Here is a 15,902-nt window from a genome sequence, read left to right as displayed (position 1 = left end):
GGGGATTCCATCGTTTTCACATCCATGTGTCTGAGCTGCTCTTTAATTTGGTGCAAATTATCTTGGTCCCCTCCTCTGTGCAAGATTTTCTTTGTAACCCTTCATTTCAAGACCATTCGCAAGCATGTAAATACGTAATAATCTCTAAGTTACGGTCTGAATGAAGGGTTTAGATGTTAAGAAAACTTAGAGTATAAAAACAAGAGCAATCTAGCTTCTGTTGCATATTCCTAGCTGGTAAAACAGAGATGGCTTCCTTTCCTAATTCCCAGCACACATACATGCAAGCAGGATTCATTCCAAAACCAAACATGCAAGCAATTATAGGCCTTGTTTGTTCTTTGCTTTCTTGTGACATTTCTCTTTTTTAAAGTCTTTTGCCTATCCAGTAACCAGATTTAATGCAGAAAGCAAACTATTTTTAAGAAAGATTTTGGGGTGCAGAATAAATCTCAGGAGTTTTTTCCCCTCCAGCAACCATTTACTGTGACCCTAGATAAGAGGGCGATTGTTTTCCTTGTAATTATTAGCTACAAAAGGTCATAAAAATGACAAATTGTCCACTCTAGCTGTGTCAAAGGTATAACTCACTTTTGGTTTTCTTGTAGTTAACACTAATTTATAGCTAACAGTGATATGCAACACAAAACAAAAGCAGTGCAGCTTTTATACTTCAAAACAAACTTGCGGAAAAACATGCCATGCTTGCACTTGTTGTGAAACACAGTGATCCCTCCAGCTATTTTATTGTCACTTTGGGCCTTAGAAAAGTCCTTCAGAGGACTTAAACGGAAGTTTGGGACTCATGTGGTTATGGAGCTAGCAAAGAAAACACTTCCTTATAGATACCATCTTCTGCGCTCATATCTTGCTTTTACAGAAGCGACACTGTGTCCTGCCATCCGGGAAATGTGAGAAACAAACTGAAATAATTCTTTCATATCTTTGAAGACTCAGGATGGCAAATTCAGCGTGGATTGAGGCTGGCATAAATCCAAGAAAATGAAGCCACTGCCTGTTCTTGCAGCAGCTAAGAATGCAGTTTGCGTTGCTGTCATTGGCATTTTGGAAAGCAAGCGTGGAAGCCCTGACAGGCTCCAGGTTTTGAAGGCTGAAGGTGAGATCAAGTTGAGCAGGCGTGCAGGTTTGGCTTCACGTTCAAACAACCACAGAGAATTTGCCGGGGAGGCAAGGAAGGTCTCTTATTTACTCTATGCACAAAACAAAGTATTTCTGGCTAAACAAACTTTAAACTAGTAAGGGGAAGAGATGTGCAGAGAGACTGTGTCTGAGGGGGGTGAGTGCAGGTCTGCATCAGGATGCATCTCAAGGTTAAGTAGATCACAGCAAGCAGAAAACTCAAAAGAAAGGTAGAGCAATAAACAGGGATTGGAGTCTGTAGAAAAACAGAGTGATTCCTGCCAGTGCCAGCTGCCAATCTGGCAGGCTTTAAGAAGCCCAGTGGAAAAATACCCCATAGGGGACCATGCTGTCTACAGCCAGACAGGTGCCTATAGCAAGACTTCTACATTTTCTGCTCCTCATGTGTGTGCTTAGGACAAACCAAAATTCAGCCCTAGACATACTCATACTAGCTCTTAGCTTTGCCGTGGAGTTATAGTAAAATGTACATAGCATGGACTTTTTCCATCTTTGAAAAACAGTTTAGCAGTTTCTTTCCTTAGGCTTTGCTTTACAACTCATGCAAGACCTCCCTTGGAAGTAACACACCACTGCTTATCATTGACATACTGTGCTCTGCCTGTCTGCAATCTCACACCACTTGGATCTACCTCATTAATGAAGTGTTGCACCCAAGTAATTGAGAGGTTTTAATCCATTTTGAATATATGATAACCGAGCAGCTTGGAAGGAATGGAGTTTGCATGTACATCTAGTCTCAAAAATGTACTTATGAGAAGTGGCAGGTTTTGAAAAGCGCAAAGGGAAATGTCAGCAATAGCACCAGTCACTGCTCTTATGTGGTTACCTGCGGCTTTGACGCTGCTTGAGCTCAGGGGATTAAACAGCCTCACTGTGTAACAGGGCTCCGAAAAGTATAGAAAGAGGTTCAGCCAGTAGTACCCTCTTTCAAAAGCAATGGGAGAGGAGCAGCTTGTCAGTACAAGCATTATTCACGCAATAGCTTTGTCAGCAATACTGACAGTTTGGGGCAAAGATTCAAGAAGCACCAGCTTTTGGTCAGATCCTAATCTTTAACAGCAGTTTCGTGACCAAGGCAAGTGAAGCAATTCCTCATGATTTCTCCTTTTGTTTCCTGATACCCATCAAATAATAAATACTTCTTGAAATAAATAAATAATTTAACCCAGGTTGTTTTTTAAATCCACGGAGAAGTTGTTTTCTAGAACACATCTCCAAACTGCACAAAATATCAGTTTAACGGGAGTTTAAGCACACTGGTCTTGTCTCTTCTGTCATACCTATATAAATTCTCCTGCACCTTTGGAGTCACGTATTACGTACCTTACTAATGAAAGCTCTCAGAGAGGCAAACACATGCTTAAGAGCTGCTTCTGATTGTCCATTTTTGAGAAAAGCCAAATGAATATCAAAAACCTTTTTCATGAGCGGATTGTGGCCATCGTTGCTTAAAAGCTGGGTCTGGAAAGCAATAGGAGAATTTACTTTGCAGAAATGTTGTGCCCAAAGCTGGAAATGACAGAGATAATTTTGCGTAATTAATCACATCAGTTCTTAAGGCAGATAAAGATCAGGGCCTTCAGTAAAAACATGACCAATAAATGTGACAACCAGTACAAACTTACACTAGTTGCTCAGATGATATTTCTCTGGCAGAGAATAGAACAAAAATATGTTACCACTTTTGCAGCACTACTTCCAAACCCTAACTGAATATTTTGTACAACTTTCACTGGTTGCCTAGAGTTATTTTGAATAAAACAGGCTGTTACCAACATAACTATCACACTGTTTTTCCCATTACTTTATATTTGTCTCAACAAGTGTTTCATTTGCAGTCAAAAAGAGAGAGGGGAAAAAAAAATGACTATCACATCTTTTCACTGGACAGATTTTTAGCTGCAGTAAGTCAGTACACTTCCCTTGGCTCCTGCGAAGTTTTGACAGTTTGCACCTTTTGGAAATATGGTAAAGTGAAATTACTTGGAGAGGATTAATACAGCTTGGTGTCAGAGTTAATGTGCCTGCTGTCATCCTTGCAGCCACTGCACAGGAAGCCTGGCACATTGTGGCCACTCACTGAGGATGTGGATACCCTATATCGATGGGAGATCAATAGTGCCCATGTCATTGCCAGTCCAAGCAATCCTCAGGTTTGTCTTTTGATATCCTGTAGACATCTTGTAGCAAGGTAAGATTAGGATCCACGCTTTTTAACTGAACTCATTTACTCTGGCAGTAAGAACAGCATCAGCACTTTTACTGCAGTGCAGAGCACACTTTTGTGTGGTGACACTGTATGACCATAAAAGCAAAGCAGAAGCCCATTAAAGCGGAAGAGAATCCAGTCTATCCTGTGGTTTGAAAAATCACATTGTTTTGTGGTTCAGCGATACTCAAAAAGAGGCAACTGAGAAAGCCAAGCAAGTTTTAGCTCTTGCACATAAATCCTTCTGCTGTTGCCAGACTTTTAAGGAGTAATTTAACATAGGCACCAGGATGGCTTTTTTGCTCTGTAACAGAAGCAGAGGATATGATGACCTTTCTCTTCAGGTTGGTTCAATCCATCTGAAAAATGCATCTCCATTGTGCTTACTCTGAAATCTAGAGTTATTCTTGAGACACATTGCTATAATCAGGATTCCTCCAACCACACTTCAAGGAAGAGCTTTTCTGGAACAGTATTTCAGAACATTGCTGCCGGTCTGGGGTTCTCTTTACCATCAAGTCTTTGAGTCCTATAGATGGCAATGACTGCCAGGAGTGTGAATCACTACATGGAAGAGAAGACTTCTACCAGTCCTACTGGTCCTGTCTGAACTGATAACGACAGCTGGAACACCTCAGCCCCAGAGACATTCATGTACAGCGATTCAAAGAAATCTGGGCCTCGCTTCTAGGCAATTTATGGTAGAAAACAGTGACTGTTCTAAGAATACCAGACCTTCATTTCCCTTTCTTCTAGTCCCTCCTTTCTGTATGAGGTAGATTTCCTCTTACTCTATTTTTGTAATGCCTACACTCATACTATAACATCCATGTAATTTTCACTGGTCTTGCAGTTTTGAAGAAAATACAAGATTGCGTAAGTGCATAATTATTCTGAGATCCTGTAAAACACTCAGCATTTTGGAAAATAAGCTGCAAATGATTTGGTTTTGTAAAGCCTTCCATTATATGCCACTCCAGGAGAATGGATCATGAAAATCTACACACGTACAGAAATACAGCACACTTTTCTACAATACTTTTGATTTCAATGCTGACCTTGAAACTCTGGGTGAAAAAAGAGATGGTGTCCAGGACTGTCAGGCACACTTCGGTGGCAATATTGCCCTCCAGTAACGCCTGGTGCACAATATCTGCTTCTGAGGTGCCTGCATCTGTGGATAGAAAGCAAATCAGGAGGAAACAGTGTTCAAAAGTCCAGCTCTCACAAGATCTCAATGCTGATATGGACAAGGTTCCCCCACTCACAGTTCACTGGGTTTGGGAGATGAGGTAAAATAGCAAGATGCTGAATTTGTCAGCTACATTAAGAGAAGCTGTATCAGCCTGATGCCAGACAAGAAAACCAGTATTTGTACTTCCCCTTAATCTCACTGTCTTTAAAGCCAGACAGAGAATGGGGTGTCCAGGTTGCACCCGCAGAGGGGAAATGGCAAGGTGCCTCAACGGGGTAAAACTCACCCACGTGAAGAGGCTCAGAGCAGGTCCTGGCCCAGGTGTCTGCATGGGTCAGCTCTCCTGCCTGTCCTGCTCACTACCCAAACCAAGGCATTGCCTACACACACCCCCAGCCAAGGAGCTGAGCCGAGGCAGGTGAGAGGAAAAAGTCACACAACTCCTAAATCCCACAGGTGATTTTTAAGGGGCTGGCTCAAATCTTTCTGGTGAACTAATCTAGGGATGCTGTAGGGAAGAGCAGTGACCACTGTGATTCTGCAGAGTTTCAGTATCTTGAAGCAATAAGCAGCATGCAGAAAATGGCTACATGCACTTTTCAGCGGGCTAATTATACTCCACAGTCCCACCTCGCTCTGCTGTACATACTGTGGTTGAGTGTGAAGGAGGTCTCCAAGCTGCCCAGATGCTGGAGCCGCACCTGCATCGCCCCAGCTCTGCTGCGGAGCGCTGGCATCGTCTGGGATTTCCTATCGGTTCCCGTGTGCTTGGATAACCAGGCATCATGCACCCTGCACGGGGAAGCAAAGACTGCGGGTTTGGACGAGCAGCAGCGGCCACACCACAACAGGATTACAGGAGGCACCAGGATGGAAACCTGGCCTCCCTCCAACGCACTAATCTGGCTTATCCTGGACAATCCCAGTGGGAATGACCAAGCTACCCTGCCCGCGCCAGATGGTCCTAGAGCTAACGAAAGAGCAGTGCTGCTGCTTGGGGAGCAGAGATGTGTCTCACCTGCAGCTGGCTGGGGGGGACACTGCCAACCTGCAACCGGGAGCGCGTGGGCCTGGGGGTCTCATGCAGGAGCTGGAGGGGAGGGAAGGGGCAGGGTGCTAAAGTGAGGGGACTCTGCTGGCAGCATTGGTGCTGAGCAGAGTCCCAGCCCCACGGGTTTCCTGCCTGTGTGGGTTCACCCGGTGTGGTTGTGCACACTCCCTTCCTGCCCTGGCTGTGGCAGGGAGCACAGGGATGGCCCCCCTACCTCAGCCCCGGGCAGAAGAATACAGTACCTGGCAATATTTCTCTTCCCCACATATCTGAAGTGAAATAAACACACCCTAGAAAGAAAATAAAATATGTATCTGTTAAAGATCTTGCAGATCAGGAATGATCCAGAACACAGGACAAGGGGTAATGGTTTTAAACATGAGGAAGAAATTTATTACAACGAGGTAATTGCCCAGAGAGGTGGTAGGTGCCCCATCCCTGGAAACATCTCAGGCTGGGCTGGACGCTGAGCAACCTGATCTGGGTGAAGATGTCCCTGCTCATGGCAGGGGGTTTGGACTAGATGGGCTTTGAAGGTCCCTTCCAACCTGAACTGTTCTATGATTTAAAAGCTACCCTATCCTTGTCTGCAGACACACTCCTCCATGCATGAGAGTTTGGGGTTTGTATTTACAAGGCACTTGACTCACACTCTTGGTTTCCAAACCCTATGGCCCACCCCTGTCTCTTCTTCCATCCGTTCCACCAACCTGGCTGCAAAGCACAGGTTGTGCTGGTTATGGCAGGAGGGTGGGCCACGAGCCTTGCTCATCCTGGGTGTTGGGACACCCTCTGCACAGCATGGACTGAGCACAGGACACTGCCACTTCACCGTGTTCCCTCCATATACACCTGTTTCTCCTCAGAGGGAGGAAGAGCATTTCATTACATCCTGCCAGACACCTCTCGTGCTGCCCAGGACCATGTGTACCCAGCAAGGCACATCACTTTCATTGCTTTTTCTTGGCCAGTGCTGCCCACACAAAGGTGCAGTATTTGAATTTCAGCCTCATGATACTCACTCCAAAAGCACAAGGACATTGATCAGCTCCTGGGGTGAGAATTTGTTCCAGTAAGCTAAAAGAGTATCTGAAAGGAAAGAAAAAAAAAAAAAAAGAAAATAAAAGAAATATAAAACAACAAGCAAACAGTGCACTGAGATTTAAAAAAAATAATGAACATAGGACCTTATAGACCAAAACTGCCAGTGATGGCTTCTTGTCTTTCTGGCTGCCCCGCAGCGAGCAGGAGCCACCCACCTTCAGAAATCATCTTCACAATGTACAGGTAGCACATCAGGAGCGTTCGGATCTCAAACTGGTCCAGGCGGCTGCAGTGTGACACGCTACTTCTCGTGGAGCTTCTGCGGATCTAAAGGCACAGGAATGTGATGCGGGGGACAGTGGCCCTGAGTGCATGGGCGCAGCAAACCCGGCACACACCAGATGTGCCAGCATTCCTCCTGTCCCTGACATCTGCAGCCCCACTGCACCATGTGTGACGTGCTTTGGAGACATCTCAACTTCCAGGGTTGCTGCCCATCTGGTGATGGGCACTTTGGAAATGCTGGACGCATGGTTGAATACTTCTCTGCCACAAGAAAAAATGTCTGGGCAGAGAATGCTGCCTTATGCAGTGAAATGCACAGCAGCCCTGCTTTCACTTCCCCTGCTCTCTGCAGTGCCTAAGCTCCCAGATATTTTTGCAATCAGTTCTTGTCAAACAAAATAGTTCATTAGCTGTCACAGTTTAAAGCAAGAATCTAACTTTTTGTTAAAGATGTACACTTCAAAATAAAATGTCGGTTACTAAAAAGCCTGGAAATTTCAGCTTAAGAACTTTTTCTTTTCTCCTGATTTTTGGAAGAGTCTCTTGTTTTGCCTCCTGCTTAGTGACTTAGACAAAGATAAGTGAAATCCTGCAGGTAAGTCAATATGTGTGGGAAAGGCTTGGGCATTGTGTGGAGGGAAACAACTTCTAAAGCTTTACCTTTTTTTTTTTTTTTTTTTTTTTGCATTCTCTGTGCTCACCCTGGCTGTATCCTCCAACAAATGGATACGATTAAGCTCTAAGCAGAACACTTCTCTTAAAGCTGTGCCTCACATGTCTGGAGAAAGATCCACAGATCTTATTTGTTGTTTATTCTGAGACAAGCTGTAGATATGAGTCATAATCCAACAGAATTAAACATTCAGTTTAGAGCTTGAGATACAGTGCTATAGCCAGAACTTTGCTGTTGACCATGCCAAAGTATCAAGTCACCACACAACTCACTCCAGCGGAACAAGCGATAAGCAACATGCCTGGCTCTGCAGAGCAGTGTTAAAACTGTGCTCCTCCACGGGGCATTGCTTTTCAATGGTTTTGTGGATATTACAATCCCTAACAGAAAAGCTGTTTTCAAGAGCTCTGAAAAACATGTCTTCAAGGACACAGAAGAGGCTGCCTAGCTGTGGAAAGAGCTGAGCTGCAAGCAACAACGTTTTCTGCAAACCCAGCCAGGTGTTGCTGCCAGCAGGGTTGCAGCATATGCTCAGAGATTTGCTGAATATGAACAGTTTGATAGTCAAGTGTTTGGCTATACTTGGTCCTGTAGCTTTGTGATTCATGTGGGAGAGCTTGGAAGGCCCCACCTCTCCTAAGCCTGTCAGGACAAAGCCAGCAGGAGCCCAGATAATCTTTGCCTTGCTTGTTGTAGGGGCCAAAGTTTTTAAAGATGCATTAATGATTCATGCCAGCCCAAGACATCTGGAAAGTGCCTTGAGGAAAACCAGGGGCTGGTCTGCACAAATACCTGATTTCCATGCCTACAATCTGCCAATAAGCAGAGTACACGCTGTTTGAACAGTGGGGTCAGAGCTCTTTTTGATGTGACCGCAGTCTCCTTGTGCCAGTTTGGGGCAGCGGTTATTAGCCTGTGGTGATTCTCCTACAAATAACTCATCTTCTCTTAAGTCGGTGGCCACTGGCAATCTTACATCACGGTGCTTTGCCTCCCAGCTGTGTGTGGAAACCAGTTCCCAGCACTGCGCGCTGGGCACTGGCCAAGCTGAGACCCATCCACGCACAGGGAGCACATCTGAGTGTGGATAAATGCACCATAGGAGCAGAGATTTTCCCCACGGATTTTGCCTTTCATCTTTGATAAGCAATTTGTCGACAGTTATATTTTTGTCTCAGAGATGTTTGAAGAGAGAAAGCATACCAGACCCCTGAGTCTGACCTCCTCTGTTAAACATGAATCTCGCCAAACAGAAGCATTTATAAGCTGGCCTTTGAGAACATTACCACAGCAAACTCCTTTTCCCTCCCCTTATTTAACACAGCCCACAGACCGGTGCAGTGAACACCATTCTTTCTAACCCCAGATACATTACATTTTCACTCTGATCTGGTGAACTGGTCACCCCCTCTGAGTTCAGGGATCCTTTCGAGTCCTCTCGCTTTATTGCATGGCCATTTGGAAGTGCTGCTCCACTGGCTGGGAAAAAAACAAACCCCACAATTAACGCCTTTGCAGCTGCACTCTTCAGCGCATCACTGACAGCATCAGACAGCACAGAGAGGGATTGCCTAAACCCCATGTCGAAAGCTGATTAATCTTGAAAGGACAACTGGGGTGACACCGTGTTTGGGGAAAAGCATACAGACTCCAAGAGGTCTTCTGACAGATGGTTATTTCAGGTTTCAGGCAATGGGTCTTGGGGGCTGGTAATAGTTACTTTCAAATAGTTATGTTAAAAATAAATGGGAAAGTTAAAGTTTAGAAAAATTAATTTACCTGGATCTTTGTCTGCAATCAGGCTGGATCTGTTTGATGGGGATGCGAAACTGCACATGAATTCATCCCTGGATGTCTATAAAGCAATATAAGGTTTTTGTGACCAATGGAAAATAACACCTATTCTCTTATAGGAGAGAATAATGAAATTAAAAAAGGCAAATTAGAGCAGCTTTTAAAAAACAGATGAAAAAACATCTGTTTTCTTTCTTCCATAACGAGGAGACAAGTGACTTGGGGAGGAATACAAAGAATAGCAAACATATTAAATTAAGTCATAGTAGCCTTTTGCCTTTTGTTTTTCACCATTTGAGTTGAAATTTTGAATTGTTTTTTTCTCAAATGCCTTTTGTTATTGTTGTTGTTGTTTTGCCCAGGACAAGGCGGAACAAAGTCCAGCCTGCAAGGCTAAGCCTGCCTGGGAACCACACACAGCCCTCAGGCAGAGGCAGCTCCCCACATCAGTGCTGGAGTCCCAGCCTGAGCCCTGTTGCAACTCATTGCACTTGGAGGGACTTACCACACCTGATAGCACTACCCATACCATAAAGGAACACGTTAAACGACAGCAAGGAAAAGAGGGCAGTGCCCAGTGCTACAGACAGAACCAAGTCACCAGAAAAGCCAAATTAAAAGAAACAAGTACATTTTGGGGCTGTGGGGAGAAGAAAAACACACTTATTATTTCTGCAGCTGAGCCTGGCTGCGGGCAGTGGAAGTGTGTGCGGGGTGAGGAGGATGGAGGAGGAGGGCAAAGAGGCTTCGCTGGGCTTTACTCACGGGGCTGGAGGCGGCGGCGCAGGAGTAGAGAGCCTCCCGGCTGGCCACGCGCTGCAGGTTCTCCAGCAGCAGCCCGAACAGCGGCAGGTACAGCTGGGCTATTTTTGCCTGCTGGTTCTGAAAAAAGACAGGGAGAAAAATGTAGGTAAGAACCCAGGCTTTCAATGGGGTAAAAGGTGGAAAATCTGGAGCCAAAACATATATATATATATATATATATATATATATATATATATATATATTTTTTTTTTTTTTTTTTTTTTTTTGTTACACACTTTATAGGGTGTCTGAGGACATGAATTGGCTTGGCTTCTCATCTCCACTTCCAGAGCTGCCAGGTAGGTATTACCCTTCTAGCAGCAAGCGTGGGGCATTCAGGGATTTTGGGAGCTGAATAACATTCTCAGTCATACAGGATGTGTGATAAACTAAATCCCGGATTTCCTAACTCTTTGATAGGCACTTCACTCACATGGCTTGATATTCAAGTGCAACTCCCAAGAGCAATGAAATAAAAACATTTGCTCCTTGCCTAGTGCTGGCTATTGCTTCCAGTCAGGAATTCTCCATAGCAAATGCTTCTAGGTAAAACAGTTTGTAGGAACAGATTAATTTGAATTAACTGATACAGATCAAACCTGGACAGGGTTGGCATGACGCAAGGCTCTCTAATATCCACTTCTCTTTTGTTAAAAACTTGTTATTCTGGACTTGATAGAAAGGTTAAAAAAATAAAGGTTTATGAATTGAATTGCATGTTTTAACTGATACAAGAGTTCATTTTTTTCTTCTGATTCAGTATGATAAAAGATTAAAGGAATATTGAAAATGCCCAGAGGTTGAAAAAACCCTCTCTCAGCCATTGATGGAGCTGGGGTTTCCTTGGCTGGGGTGAGACTGCAGCACCAGACCCTGCCACGCTCAGCCTGTCCTGCCCGTGACATGTTTTTTTCACTTTGGTATCTTGGGATACCAGCTGAGCATCCTGCCCTGGCTCCAGGCAGTTTCCTGCTTATGCAGCCAGGAGCACAACACACGTACAAAAATCCAGAGGGACAATTTTAAAGCCAGTGGTGTTTTTGAGGAGGCAGGAATTGTGCTGCATACCGAGGGGGCAAACAGCTCCTGAATTAGTGTGAGGGTTTTCAGGCCCCCCGGAGCGCAGAAACAGGCTCAGTCTGGCTCAGTCTTGACAGACAGCTGGCAAATCTCTCCTTAAAGATCAAGTCTTGCCAACTACCACAGGTCTCAGCTTTGTTTTGATGGCAGTGCAAGTCACTGAGGATCATCATGGCAGAGAAAAGCAAGTCCAGCTCCTGTTCAGCCCTTCCAAACAGGCAGAGAAGGGAGAAAATGAGAGCAAAGAGGAGAGAGCAGAGAGGAGAGAGCAGAGAGGAGGTGGCTCTGGGTCCATGCAAAAGGCAGGAGCCCAGGGCACATTTGGGTCACTTCTCCCACCCTTCGTGTCCAGGGGGCTACCCACATTCCCAGATAAATCCCAGGAATAGAGCACACTAGGAGCAATTCAAAGAGCTGAACTCTAGACAGGCATGTTTTCAGCCTAGAGCAAGGACAGGTAGTGTCTGCACAGGGAGCTCAGCCCTTTCAAGGACATGGGTCAGCAGAGAGCAGCATCAAGAACAAAAACAAGCACAACCCCAGGCTCTTTCAGCATCCCCACACACTGAGCCTCCGACCAAAGAATGCTGAAAGTTACCCAGCGGACACCCTGCATCTCATGAGAATCCACAGATCCTCTCTTCTGATTCACTCATTAGTAAAACATGCAGCTGACTTGTAACAGGAATCAGTCCTGTTTCCTAATTACAGCATATTATTGCAGGATATTAATTTAAGTCCAAGACCAGAAGAACATTGATGTTGCTTAATTTTGTTGAACAGCCTCTTGGCTAATGACACTTTCAAGTTCCTTAATGGCTCAGGGTTTTATAATCTAAATGCTCTGCATAAATAAGAGTGCTGCAGTTATCTGATGGCATTGTTTGTGTTCCTACGTCACTTCTCAGAGCTATTACTGTAATGCCATAACAATCAGTTACTTACAACAGTTCCCTAAAAAATAAAGAGAATACCCTTAGTGTACCACACAAGATCTAAAGCTCTGACACATGCATTTTTTTCACAAAATTCAATAACATTATGTTTAAAAGCCAACAAAATATGCCTGACCTTGTGCTGGTATCTGTTGTCGAAGGCATGCTTTATCAGGAGATTTTTTAAGACTGAGATGGCTGTGTATCTGATATCGTAGTTGTCCTGCAAGGCAGCAGAGGCTTCTCTGAGAAGCATCCCCACCAGGAAATGATGCTTGCAATACTCATCAGTTAAGCTGTATTCAAGACTTACATCTGAAAGAAACAGCAAGGCAATGGTTAAGTGAATTGTTCCAGGGATCTGTTCAGAGCAAGACATAATGGTCATGTATGGTTCATCACTGTCTCCTACAGTGCGCTGATCTTTTAATAAAGCCTGAACTGACTACAGTTTTCTCCACCACTGAGTTAAGTCATATCAAAGAACATGGCATCTTCCAGCTAATTAATTTCAGTCCTCACCACTTCAGCAGCATCTAAATGAAGGATTTGTGCAGTGTGATGCTTTGCAAAGACTAATGCTCTGAAGAGTAAAAGCCAGAGATGGATGAAATGGAAAAGGACGGCACGACTTACCGCATGCGGGTTGCTTTGCTCCTGACTGAGGGTGATCCTGTAAATCCCCCAACTGCCCAGGCAGCGGAGGTGCTAATCCCCACAGAGCAGCTATGAGGGTGGTGATGGGCAGTGGAGATGGTGGTTTTATCACAGTGGCCCAGCCCTGGCAGTGCCTCTGCAGCTTGCTCCACATCCTCTGTGCAATCTGCATTCCTTCTCACCAGGTCAGAGAGCAGAGAAAAGGCAAATACTCCTGCTGGGATGAGGGATGCAAGCAAGGATGTGGCAGCAAGTGATCGCTACTGCATCCTCCAGCAGTTTGCACAGCCAGGCTTGCCAGCTCCAGAGAGCCAGGACAGGGTTCTGGGCAGCTGTTTGCCAGAAACTGTGAGACTCCCTCAGCTTCCCACCAGCAGATATTGAACAAAACCTCCTTAACGGCTCTACTGACTGCCAGGAGAAAGGCAGCTCAGTACCTAATGACCTTGGTTAACTTGTACCCTGCATCTCAGATTCAGGCTATATACGGTGATCAAAGGAGCGGCTGCTATGAGGGTAAGGCGTCATTTTCACTGACTTGCCTGGATAATGCAGCAGAGAAGCGACAGAGACACAGATTTCAGCGCAGGGTGTGTGCGCACTTGGGCTGCTATGAATGACCTTGCCCTGACACCATTATCTCCATCAGGCAATCCATATGTCTAACCAGAACCACAACAGGCACCATTTGACTGTTGCATTTTGGCACTAAGCCTCCCAGAGGGACAACCCCAAAGTGACTTCTTCCCCTAAAGGGTACAGATGTTGTTTGGTCAGCTCAGATTTTTTGATTTTTTTAACAAAAGCCCACAGATGTGAGACTTTTTCTGTGCTAAGGCAGGATGCATACACACATCTTTGAAAAATCCCAGCCAAAGGGTTCCAACAGCTCTGTGGCTGCGAAAGGTATTTTTAGGTTTGTTGATTCATAAGTAGCATTTACTGGTTTGTGAAAGTCTGATTCAGAGGAAAGAGAAAGCAATCTGTAGCATTATCTAGCTTTCACTGTTAGTCATGTTAGCAAATGATTAAGTGTCACACATCATGGTTATCCCATTAGTTGGACGCAAGCTAGTTGATTGGAAGCTGCATGTTTAATTCTACATTAGAAGATTCAGTGATCCCAGTTGGACCTACCTACTGAAGTGAACCGTTCCACAGCAAATGAAAAAAAATCTAATGCATGTGTAAAAAGAAAAGGGACAAATAAAAAGAGAGCAAAATAAACAGGAGTAAGTAATGTTCTAAGTCTTGGAGAAACGGGACAGTACATCATGTTCTAACATTATCCGTAAGGCTATTGCTTAACTCCTAGCTTCTGTCAATCTTTTGGGTTTTTTGCTATCACACAATTGCAAAAACAGTCCTGTGCTGCTGGTTGTGACGTCAAGCTCGGTGGTTTGCTCTGGCTGATGAAATACACATGTGCCCCAGGCAAGACGGCAGGGACACAGACCAGGAACCAGCCCTATTACTTGAGATGTTTCAGAGAAACTGCTCCAGGATGCAAAGCTCCAACTGAACAGGATGTGGTCACAGGGATGTGCTCTGCCTCTGCTGCAGAAGCCCTCTTTACTCACCTTCCCAGGGGCTATTCCTTCTTTTCCCAGAAACAGAGTAGTAGGGAGCTGGCACATCCCCTTTCTTCATTCGAGTAAGCTGACAAAGGGGTGAGGCATGCCAGCAGGATATCTCCTCACCTCTGAGCCTGCTGTCCTCTCTAATCACAGGTCTGTCCATAAAACCAAACAAGTTTGCAATGGAGATGCATCACTGCATGCCTCCGCTGGGCAGGCAGAGCACAGGCACCTCTGCAACCTGAGGACAGGCTGCTCTACTGTCAAGAGATGAGTGTGAATGACAATTGCTATCATTGTTTTAAAATACGCACCTAAAAAATAAAACCTCAACTGGTAGGTCCTAGTCACAGTAAAACACGGGAGAAAAGATAAGCTACTGTTACAGCTTTTCAGTTTAACCACCCCAAAACGCAAAGGTGAATGTTAACCAAGAAGGAGCATTCTCATGTTATTACGCCACTAGCAAGCAACGGGGAAGGACTGTAGTTGTTTTTCTCTTTCTCAGCCTTTTCTAGCAGTGACTTTGTTAAATTATGCCAGGCAAGTAGCCAAACTGATGTAAGTGTAAGATTAGCAGCTGGTCCAGAAAGCTCTGAGTGGTCAGAAACATATCAAAATAAGGGAAACTTCACAGTTTGTGTTGCTTCTACCAACGGGATGTAAAAGGAACCACTGTGGGATTTGTATGGCTGCACCCTGAGGCACAACTAAATATCCCCTCACCTGCATCAGAATAAATCCGCTGGGTTTTCACACGGGGGAATCCCAAATCTCGCTCTCCTCTCTGGTATTTATCTTGTCAGGCTATTAGCACCCAAACCTGGCAATCTTTACTGTATTTATCTAGCAGAGATGAGAAATCAGGACCCAGAGAGAATCCCCTGCTTCTCAGGGGATGCTGACACTCGTGGTAACAAAGGATTACACTTGCACAATTTGTGTATTTACTGAAATAGGGGTAATTTCTTTTGGATAGTCCCATGCAAACTTGAATATAGGAAATACTGAAAAAAACTGACCGCATATCATTCTAGAGCAAAATTGAGTAAACCAGCCAGAATAGCATAGGTTACTGTAAATCAGGCTAACCAGGAAATAAATCTCCTTGACACCAAAACAGATTCCATCTGGTCAGAAGCCATCAAGACTAATAAATTATAGCTCTCTAGCCAGTCTCTTGAGAAAGGACATACCTTGAACTCTTTGCAGCTTGGGTTTAGAAAAGGTCATTGGTAAGTTCAGAGGAATGTAGTGCTCGTGATTGCAAATGGTTTGAAGAAATTCAAACTTGTATTCAACCAGCAGCTGAGGAAAAAACAGAAGGAAGACAAACACAAACTATGTTTTCAGTTTGACTCTTTTGCTTCCAGTTCAATGTGTTTGCACAAGGATTGGGGAATCTAAATAGTGTTTGGTGAAACTCAGTAATAA

The 15,902-nt window shown here is 44.6% G+C and overlaps 1 protein-coding gene across 3 annotated transcripts in view; it reads right to left on the bottom strand.

Moving 5' to 3' along the window:
• The window catches only part of DOCK11 (dedicator of cytokinesis 11), an 83,595-nt gene that overhangs the window by 21,166 nt on the left and 46,527 nt on the right, over nucleotides 1–15,902 (bottom strand). For 2 of the 3 annotated variants that reach the window (XR_014185006.1, XM_082062111.1), the window contains exons 30-41: nucleotides 15,665–15,776; nucleotides 12,371–12,549; nucleotides 10,181–10,297; nucleotides 9,401–9,476; nucleotides 8,997–9,100; nucleotides 6,879–6,990; nucleotides 6,642–6,708; nucleotides 5,862–5,909; nucleotides 5,587–5,658; nucleotides 5,218–5,360; nucleotides 4,432–4,547; nucleotides 2,488–2,625 (exon numbers count right to left, since the gene is read on the bottom strand). Coding sequence is in view for 2 of the 3 variants with exons in the window: in XM_082062111.1 (XP_081918237.1) it covers nucleotides 2,488–2,625; nucleotides 4,432–4,547; nucleotides 5,218–5,360; nucleotides 5,587–5,658; nucleotides 5,862–5,909; nucleotides 6,642–6,708; nucleotides 6,879–6,990; nucleotides 8,997–9,100; nucleotides 9,401–9,476; nucleotides 10,181–10,297; nucleotides 12,371–12,549; nucleotides 15,665–15,776 (1,284 nt within the window). In the remaining variant the exon portion in view is untranslated. The remainder of the gene's footprint in view (nucleotides 1–2,487; nucleotides 2,626–4,431; nucleotides 4,548–5,217; nucleotides 5,361–5,586; nucleotides 5,659–5,861; nucleotides 5,910–6,641; nucleotides 6,709–6,878; nucleotides 6,991–8,996; nucleotides 9,101–9,400; nucleotides 9,477–10,180; nucleotides 10,298–12,370; nucleotides 12,550–15,664; nucleotides 15,777–15,902) is intronic. The other variant, XM_082062112.1, reaches the window with a different exon arrangement.

The sequence above is a fragment of the Streptopelia decaocto genome, assembly GCF_964273445.1.
Source record: "Streptopelia decaocto genome assembly, chromosome: 10".
Lineage (NCBI taxonomy): Eukaryota > Metazoa > Chordata > Aves > Columbiformes > Columbidae > Streptopelia > Streptopelia decaocto.
This window is presented reverse-complemented; position numbering and strand designations above follow the sequence as displayed.